Genomic DNA, 10,372 nt, shown 5'->3' with positions numbered 1-10,372 from the left:
AATTCAATGTAGAAACCAAACACCGCCTAGAAGAAAGGAATGGAAGCCTGACGCGCAGAGCCCAGAAAGCGACTGCCGCTCCCCGCTCGTGGATCTAGCTGATGTCTGTTTCGCTCGTCCCAGCCGGACCCGGGCCTGCTGTGAAGAAAGCACGGACGACTCGCAGCTTAGCTGCTAGTGCGCGCCATTTGGAGGAGCCCTGTTAGTTGTTGGCACCCTGCAGTTGATGACACAAAAGTTAATTAGGCGTCAGTGAGCATCACAAATATACAACAATAAATAACCTTCACCTCGACTTTCAAACTCAAATCTGAACTCCTTTGAAAGATGTAGTACAGTGCCAAACAATTTATCCCAAATCCTTTCACTGCACTCAGTCACTATATTAATTAATAGACTGGACAAGCACAAGCCAGGTATGAACAAATACTGAATTTGCAAGTAGTTTGTAGTGACCAATACATGCCCTCCATGCAGGGGAGGGTTGTCGTTACATTCCTTGCCCCCACAGCTACTGGTTCGTCCTAGCCGGCCACTTGGGCAGGGAAGGGTGGTGGTTACTGAAAATCAATAGAGCTTGTACTAAAGCAGCAGCAGTCAGCAGGGTTAGTCCTGGCCGTACCATCGCGGAGGACTGGTTGGTGCGGCAGGGGCGGCAGGGTTAAAGCGGCCATTTGGATCTGAAACTGGCAGTACCAGGTTACAACAAGCCGTGTCTGATCCACCCAAATCTTTGTTGGGAGGAGGAGTAGTCTTCATGTGAGCCTACAGTGCAGCTGCATTCATGCTCTCCTGCCGCAAGCAGCTGCTCTGCTGCCCAAAGCAAACCGGAAGGGAAAAGCCGTCGTCCTCGAGGATCCGGAATTAACTGTGCTGTTCCCTTTCTTTTCTGAAACGAAAACAGAGCATTGGTGGGAAGCAAATGCATGTCGACCCCCGGAAACGGCAGCGAGCGAGAGCGATCCCAGAACGATTCCGACAGAAGAAGGTGATGTTGTTTCCATTCCATTGATGATTGCCGCGCGCCCGCTGTGACGGTAGTTTCGGCACGGTTTGGGATGAATTTGGATTTTGATTTTTGAAATTTGGTTTTGGAGGGAGCTTTTCTGATGATGGAGCGAGCATAATTGGGCAAGTGGACACGCTGGCGGTGGCAGGACTGAGTGACTGGCAGCGCGCACATTTCTGCCAGGACCAATTTTTTTTTAAAAAAAAACTAGGATGATCTGAACAGATTTGATACGTACTACTGCATTTAAAGTTATTACTTTTTTACATTTCGTGCGTGTATTAAAGATTCCAGTTTTCAAGAATAATTACTAGAAAATTAGCGTCAGGGGCTGACTACCTGTGTGCAATGATAATTGGCATGGAAAACATACCATCTTGATCTTACAAATAAGTATAGTTCAAATCTACCTCCCTTACAAGTCAGTGCAAATACTCTATCCCACATCGTGCTGTCTTCTCTGCAGGGTCTACTTCATAGGTGCATGAAAGCAACTGCATTCAATTTTATGTTAAGTATTTCCAATTTTCCATCTGACTAAGTGTAACAAGTAATGACACTACAAAGTAAAATCTCACTCTCATATTTCATAGTTCTCACAATCACAAATTAATTAATTCGTGTAGTTCACACAATCACATGAGAATAAGATAAACATTAGAATGACATGTTTATTAGGTCACGATACTTTTGTTTCGGTCAAGGTCAATGGGTGGACTCATTCCCATACCCTCGCCTGCCGGTCAAAATTCATGCTCATATCCTCGCTCGTCAGGTAAAATCATCATTCCTAATCAAAATCCTATTTATAAATAATTACTACAAAGTTAGCTTCAGAGTCCGTCTCCCTCTGTGCAATGATAAATTAGATCACCTTGCCAATAAGTGAAAGGGGCAATGAGCTCCTTTTCAATTCTCTGAGCCAGCAGCTGCACTGACATGGCACGAGATGGAATTTAGAAGAAGAAAAATCGCAGGAAATATAATTGTGACATGGAAAACATAGCAAAAGTTGGGTAGATAAATGATTTGAATAGGGCTCGTACTACTGCATTTAAATATTTTTTACATTTCGCGCGTGTTCAAAAACCTATTTTTAAAAGCAATCACCGGAAAGTTAGCTTCGGAGGCTGTCTGCCTTTGTGCAATGATAAACTAAGATCATCTTTTCAATAATGCCGTGAAAGAGTCAATGAGCTCATCTTCCTTTTCAATTCATGGAGCCTGCAGATGCACTGGCATGGCACGGGATGGAAATTATAAAAAAGGCAGGGAAAATAATTGCCATGGAAAACTTAGCAGGCATTAGTTGGGTAAATAAATGGCATGGAAAAATAAACACGAGTCCTCCACACATTTACCTCGCCGCCAGTACACTACTAGCCTTGGATCCTGCTGTTACCTGGAGAGAAAAATGTTGAGAGCCAACAACGGTTGGGAGGTGAATTTACTCGCTGCAAGAATTTACCTACCGCTATCCGTTGAGAAGCCAGCCATGCAGGAAAACATTTACCGCTGGCGAAAGAATCCTAGGTTTGCATGCGTACGTGCTTTGCCGCTTGACATCACAGCCTCGCATTTACGTTTTACTTCTTTTTTAGGAGTACTGGAAATGCAGGTGTGTGTGCACACCGAGTTTCAGAGCCCAACGTGGCCATCACCCTAGCCATTCATATACCATTTTGCCAGTTGCTATTGTCTGGGCCCACATTCAAGTGACAGAGTCTAGTGCCTAACTAGGGTCCAAAATTAACCATCAAATCTGGAAAAAGCGGTATCTTTCCCGGGTTTAGTATCAGCTAGCCGGGACAATTTTTTACACTCGTGAAAAATAGTGGGTAGGTTTGGAGACATTCCTTGTGCCGCTGGTCGCAGATTCTACTGCAGGTTAAAAACTGAAGACGCAGCCATGCAGGAGTAACAGAAAGGGCTTTCCGAGCCCTGATCCCTCGCGTCATCCTGGGATAAAGTGCTCGGGTGACCTGTTCCTGAGGCAACAACACTGACCGTAACTGCAAGTAACAGCCCATGTGAGCCGTGAGGGGGCTTTTCCAGTTCCTCAGCTTCCTCTCCCTCTTCTTCAGGGCATCATCCTAGACTTTTCCCATCATAATCTTCTACAGACAATGGCCATGCTAGGTGAGCTGAACTGAACTTTCCTGTGGTAACTGCAAGAGCTTTAGATCCTGAAAAATAGTGTGCATGCAAAAGGGTTTAACCAATGTGATTAGAAGCATATATGTAGCTCGAGTTTTAGGCCCCCTTTCGCATAGCTTCTTGGATGGCTTCGCGGAGAGCTTCACTTGAAACTGTGCCAAACGGATATGCCAAACGGTTATTAATGCAACAGCTTCATCCATATAATTCCATAAAGCACCTTGTGAAGACGGAAACAGCTTACACTATTTAGGAGGAACCAAAAATACGAGCTTCACTGGCTTCCCTCTTCTATCTACTAATGAAGAATATGAATAAGCTGTTTCACCAAATATTTTTCTAAAATAGCTTCAGTTGCACCAGCCATTTTAGGAGAAGCCGAAGCCATGCCAAAATATGTTTTACAGCTAAAATCCATATGGGAGTTCTCAGTTTTCATCAGGATAGGACACTTTGAGTGTTTGCTACCTGAATTGTGGGTCTGGCAGTCGATGTATGTGTACATGGCTGAACTGTGGTACTACTTGTGAGCTAGATGTGGACTGACTGACCAATGTAGCACAAGACAAAAGACCCTGAGAGGAAAACTTGTTGCCTGGCCTTTTTCCCTGTCATGATCCATCCGCTGCATGTTCTTGAAACTTGGAAGCTTGGATTCTTCTCAGACTTTAAGTGGTGTCTCGGCTGTGAAGATGTGATACGACAGTTAATTTTACAGAGGTAGTAAAAGAATTACAAAAAAACTTCAGATGAGATAGAGTGATAGAAAGAGCTCAAACGACCTGTTTAATTGGTGTTTATAGGTAGAGAGTAGAGGGAGAGATCGGGAAATTCGGCGTTCGGAGAGGCTTTTACCCTGCAAAGATAGATGGAAATTGAGCTAGAGAAACAGAAAAATCATGTCGTGTCCTGATCAATGGAAGATTCGCTCTGTCTGTTCTCTCTCTTGCATTCGGACAAACACAACCAAAAGTACACTCACCATCAGAGCCATTTTCTTTTGCCGAATTGATTTGATGGGCAGGGTATCTAATCCGTCCACTGCCGGGAGCATTCAGTAAAGTAAGTTCGAAAAAATTCAAACTTGTCACAGGATTATCACACAATTAATAATTCTGTTCTGCCTTGTAAGAAATGGTGGATCTACCCAAATGAGCAGTTTGTCACCGTGCTCATGGCTTCATGTGCCCTGGTTTTTCCATATCCACTGAATTATGATCGACAATTAATGGCTGAATTTCCGAATTCTTTGCAGATTCAGCATCAAGCAAAACTGAGGCCATGATAAATAATTCAGGCAGGTATCATAATTAGCAGGATCAGTGTGAATTTTTCTTACAAGTTTTTTTTTGAACTGCTTCCATTCAGTAACAGAAATATCTTCATCTCTAGAGCTACAAATTCTCCTCACGCAAACACAACTAAAAAGAAGAAAAAGAAAAACACGCAGAAAATTAATAGCACGTTATTTATACGGCGAATTATAATTTATACCATGGCCGTGGGTACCAGTAACCCAAGGGGCAAAAAAAAAAGAAGAAGAAAGAAGAAGAAAAGCCAATAACTCGGAAGAATTCTCCAAGAAATCGACCAAGCCTGGGAGCCGGTGGTGAATTATGGCCAGATCGGAGCATCACGACACCCGGATCCGCTTCTTGGGCGGCAGCGACCGGAAGACGGTGGAGAGGTCGCGCGGGACGGCGACGAACACCCGCGCGGGCGAGGGCAGCGGCGGCTTCCGCTTCACCGGCATCCGCGGCGCCGGCGGCTTCCTTGGGGCCGGCGGGCACAACACGGCCGGCCGCAGCCTGCTCTCCTCCGACGTCGGCGTCGACGGCTCACGATCCTCCTCAGCCGCCGCCTTCGCGCCGTCCCCAGCCGGCGGCGTGGCCGACGGAGACGCTGAGGCCGAGGCCCAAGGCGGGGGCGGCAAAGGCGCCGTCTTGATGGGCGGCAGCTCCGGGAGAGCCTCGTCGGCGGGAGACGCCATTGCTGCCCCCTCCCCTCACTCCAATTACCGACGACGACCTCGCGCGGTGAATTGGGATCGAATTCTCCTCGGCCCTGTGGGAGGGGGGGGGGGGGTGCAATTGCAAGAACAAGAGGTGGGTAGAGAGAGAGAGAATAAGGTTGAACCGGTAGCGCGAAGGCTGTTAAATAGCGGTGCCCTTTCAATGGAGAGAGAGAGAGAGAGGCGCAACGGGAAGGGAAGAGGATTACTAGGGGCGTAATGGTAACTGCTGGGCTTTACCAGTAATTATTAATTGCTGGTGGGCGGTAATGCTGTTTACGTGGGTAATAAACCTCTCACAAAATCTACTTTAAAAGCAGGTTGAGGCGAGCGAGTAGCTGCATTCTAGCATTAGTATACATGCGCATCCCCAACTTGCTGATTGGATATAGGCGTCCGCCTATCTTTCTGTGCTCCGAAGAAGCTCCGGTAATCATGGTCCCAACCAGCTCGCAGCCCTCTGCCTCTAAAAATTTTACCACTTGGTATAGTAGTAGGAGCTTCTTGAGATAGTACTCCTAGTCCTTTGTTATGCACGTCCACCCTACCACATGTAAGTTAAAGCTCTGGCGCAAGGGATGGTTTTGCAGGAGCTCTATTTTTTATATCGAGATTATGCTGGCCACTATGTCCCATATATGGCTGAAATGAACATAGAAAAAAAAAATCCGGCACAGCACGTACAGCTGACATGTGGGGCCAGTGAGCACGACACGTACAACTGGCACATAAGAATCTGGAAGCGTTTTTTCGTATTCCAAATAAGGCCTGATAACGCAATTCGTTTGTAACTAGAGACAAGAAGTCCAGAACACGGCGGTGAGAAAGAAAAAAAAGAGAGAGAGAATGATTATGCAGGGGGCTAGAGGAGCTAAGGCACCGTTTAGTTCCCAAAATAAAGTTTTTGATTGTCAAATCGATTGTTTGACCAGATGTGGAAGGATTTTTTTGACACTAATATAAAAACTAATTTCAGAACCCGCTTGGAAACCGCGAGACGAATCTTTTGAGGCATTTGACCGCACCATTAGCACATGTGGGTTACTGTAGCACTTATGGCTAATCATGTACTAGTTAGGCTCAAAAGACTCGTCTCGTCGTGTACATCCAAACTGTGTAATTAATTTTGTCATTTACCTACATTTAATACTCCATTCATATGTCCAAAAAAAGAAGCAAAAAATTTTGGCAAAAAAATTTGGGAACTAAACGGCCCCTTAATTACTAGTTGCCTCAGCCTCAGCTTGCATGCAGTTAGTTAGCCCCTTCCAGCAGGTACGGTACAGAAAGCTGGCTGGGGGAGCATGCCTCTGCATGATGGAAGGCCGCCTTGTGCTCTCTGGCCAGCAGCTGGGCGAGCGGCAGCGTCGAGCAGTTTTGTTACAGCGCCGGGCCGGGCTAGAGAACAAGGAGGAAACGAACAACGCGGGGTGGCTTTTTGCTGCGCTTCTAGTTCTGAGAACCTGAAGCTCTCAGCCGCTGCAGTCGTCAGTCGCGCGGCGGTCGGCGGCACCCACCACCACTTTCCCTGGTCTGGGTGGCCTGCCTCATCACCCACAGTCACAGCGCTGTCGCGCCCATGGGCATGGTGCGGCCGGCCGTGCACACCGGCCCCTGTGGACCAGAGCCGGGCTGCATGCGTGGCCAGGTTCCGGCAGGACTTCATCGCGAGGAAACTTTTGGGGGGGTCATCGCCATGCCGTGGAGCAAATTTGCCTTAGTTTTTCTTTTCTTGGTTAGGGTATTTTTGGAATTTCCTCTAGATCTTCAGAGAAAGCATATTGGGGACATCGACTGCCCTGTTCCATGTGCAAGTTAAATAGTGTGTTTCTCAAATGAGGGTTTACCATTGCGTGAGGAGAATAAATCGCATACCGTTTTGATCCTGAAGAGCTAGAGGGCGAACAATGCCTGAACACGTTGTGAGACCAGAAGAGGAAGGACGCTGAGGGCGAACCAAAGGAAGTTATGAAGTCGATAGTGAACAATCAAGTTAAATTATGAGGTCGATATAGGGAGGACAGCAAGGACAGACGGCCCGCGCCACTGACAAAAAGGCGCGCGACACGCTTTGGCCGGTTGGGCCAATGCATTTTTAAGAAAAATGCGCGGGGGTCTTTTTTTTTAATTTCTAGCAACCTTTAAATAGGTGCAGGACTAGTACATAGAAGGAACTTAATTTCATTTGCAGCTGTCGTAATATCAAAACCAACAGAAAAAGGCAACTCATAAAATCGTGGCAAACCGAGACATTATTGCGTGCAAGAAACAGCATTGACGCTTCATTTTCACTATTGATGGTGCCTCGCCCGTGCAGTTTGCTCCCTTTCTTGTTGGGTTTTTTCAAGTGTGCATGTGTGTGGCGGTGAAGATAAAAGTAGCCTTCAATTATGGGAGAAATACTGAAGCTGCCACTGGCTTGCAGGGGAAGAACGGCCGGGGGGGTCCGGGTCAGTGGAAGAAGAGAGACGAGACGACCAGATCTCGCCTCCCGCCCCCACCGGATCACAAAGGTGGCTGGCACCAAGAAAAGCTGGTGCCGCCAGCCCACATGGGTCCTGCTGGGTTGGAAGGGTTTAGCCCTCCTAATCCCCTGTTTTTTTACCACTTTATTCCCATCCAAGATTAACTGGCTTGCACATTCTTTACATTGCAGCCATGCATGAGGATCGCCAGTGCACGCTGCCCAACACAAAATCTATCCCTTGTCATCCTGCAGAAGATTTTTTAACTCTTCTCGCGGATAATTCTACTGCAGTAGCTATCTAGCTGAAGAAAAGCATGCATGTCACATTGTCTATTTCTGCTAGTAGAGCTCAAACTATTGTTGGTGAGATTATAAATGGGCCTGAGAAAAAAATATCCAAGTTGAACAATAATAGCTTGAGCTCAAGCTATTATTATTTTTTCGTTTAAAAATAAATAAATAAATAGCTTGAGCTCTACTGCGGATACAAGTGTAGTAAGGATATGCATGGTTTTCGTATGTGCGCAGTAATAATATATGAAGTATGGGTGCAATTAATGCAAGTTGGTAGATAAGTGCCCACATATATAAATCGATGTAACTGAGCTGTGTATGGCCCCATACACGGTTACATACAACAATTCTAGTCACAAAACATCAAAATATCAGGAAATGCGCATCCATGCTGATCTATACGGACCTACAGAGACAGCGTGTGTGTATTTCCAAACAGGAGAGAGGGATTGATCCTAAATTAAGTTTACGCCGCCACATACACGGATCTAAACCATTTGTTAAAAAGATACACGCGCAGGCGGATCTACCAACTTGCGCCGCCCCGCGTACGTACGTAGCTAGTCTTTTTTTTTGTGACTCGTACGTAGCTAGTCTACAGCTTCATCCTACTCCGATCCTACCCTACCATGAGACGGCGATGATCCAAGAGGTGTACTACGTACGATTAGTCTATGCGCATAGGGTGGTGGGGTCAGTGGAAGAAGGATGCGGTGGGGCTTGGAAGCATTGCGTTGCATCGCACGGACGACGCGCGCGCATCACCACCGTCCTCGAGCCCGATCGAGCGAGCGCAGAGGGAGAGGCGAGGCACCTCGCGCGCTAATCATGGGGGCCATGTGCCTGGGTGTGCGATCGCCACGCATGTGTGGCCCGCGGCCCGCATGCGCGCCTGCTCGCTTCCGATGCAAGGATCCAAGGATCCGAGGCGCGCGCTTCGTTCTTCCATTCTAGTATGCCCATGTTGGATACGTGGATTACTTTTTTTTTCTATAAAGAAAAGTTGGATCGAGAGCTATCTGATCTGATGACGAGCTGAGCCAGCCAGAGCCAATATAGAAATGTGCTCGATCGCCATGTACACTGATCACGAACAGCGCCGCCGATGCGCGCCACGTGGAGCCGCGTGCGGCAGCCCCTGCGCGGTGATCCCACGGCACATAGAATCTGACTGCCGGATGCTGGTTGGAGCGAAGCTGCCCTGACGCAGTCTGGATGTCTGGGCAAAAGTTTTTTTTTTTGAAATCCCGATGTCTAGGGATCGAGGCACGGCACCTCTGCGAGCTCGGATTTTTTTTGAATAAAAAAACACGTGGCCGCTGCTGATTGGTCTGTTTAATTCGTTGGCATTGGCGAAACAAGGCATGGACTGTTTAATTCGAGGTCATCGATCGTCCTGCGTAAATTCCAAAGTTTAACAGCTCGCATGAGCTGAGGCTTTTTATCCGGATCCACGAAAGCCACAAGCAAGGGCATGCATCGCAGATTCGCAGGCGAGGACGTGCTCTGTAGATTTGCAGGGAGGGGCATCTTTTCTTTCCCTTCACTGTTGCTCTCGATAGGAGAAACCTAAAAAAGGGTCCAGTGGCCTGTGCCGCACACATGCATGGCCTTCGCCGCGCACAGTGGCGCACGCCTTTCATCCCGCTCTCTGGGCGACCGTGGCAGCGTGCACGACGCGTGATTCGCCGTCTCGCTAGTCGCCACTGCCCAATGATCGATGGTGCATGCAACGGCGGCTTCAATTCAGCCGACGTGTTTGCCGGCGCGGCGTGTATGTATATGTGTTGGATTGATCTCTTTCGTAATAGACCCAACGGTCTATTAGGACCTTCATTTGCGCCCTGATCGGGGGCGCCCAACCTTAATGGTTGGTGGGCCCCCGCTGCACAGCGCTAAATAAAGAGGGGTGAAGGGGCCGGGGCACCGGGACCGAAGTTCATCGCGCCGCCAGTACCCTCTCCCACATTCTAAACCCTAGCCGACCTAGAGGGTGCGCTGGAGCAGCGGGAAGCTACACCACCGCCTCCACCGACGTTGATCAGCGACACCACTGCCCTGCTCGTCGCTGCCTTAGAGCAGATCGTCATCAGCGAACCGGAGATGGCCGCCGGATCGAGCTCAAACGCTGGTGGTGATGGTCTCTCCCTCTACTGTCTCACTGCGTTCCTTCATATATCGTTTATGCAATAGATCTAGAGTCTTTTGTTCTTGATGTAAAGAAAAGGAAAGAAATCCTACTCGGTTTATGCACTGTGTCGATCCTAGAGGTCTTTCATTGGTATCAGACGCCTACACTAAGTGTAGATCGAGATGGGAAGTGTAGATTCGGTCACGGATCAAAGAATCAAAAGACAGCAAAGGCAAATCGGAGAAAAGAAAAGAAAAGTCGAAACCCTAACCCTAACCCTAAGGGAAAAAGGGTGGCGGGACC

The 10,372-nt window shown here is 47.8% G+C and overlaps 1 protein-coding gene across 1 annotated transcript; it reads right to left on the bottom strand.

Moving 5' to 3' along the window:
- Window positions 1-4,448: 4,448 nt before the first annotated feature.
- Window positions 4,449-5,300, bottom strand: LOC120661139 (predicted GPI-anchored protein 58). Its single transcript, XM_039939859.1, has one exon. The coding sequence runs from the start codon at window positions 5,154-5,156 to the stop codon at window positions 4,800-4,802; it is 357 nt and encodes a 118-aa protein (XP_039795793.1). The 5' UTR covers window positions 5,157-5,300; the 3' UTR covers window positions 4,449-4,799.
- Between the last annotated feature and the right edge of the window lie 5,072 nt (window positions 5,301-10,372).

This window comes from Panicum virgatum, chromosome 2N, assembly GCF_016808335.1.
Source record: "Panicum virgatum strain AP13 chromosome 2N, P.virgatum_v5, whole genome shotgun sequence".
NCBI lineage: Eukaryota > Viridiplantae > Streptophyta > Magnoliopsida > Poales > Poaceae > Panicum > Panicum virgatum.
Note: the sequence above shows the minus strand (reverse complement) of the source record. Positions and strands in the feature narration are given on the sequence as shown.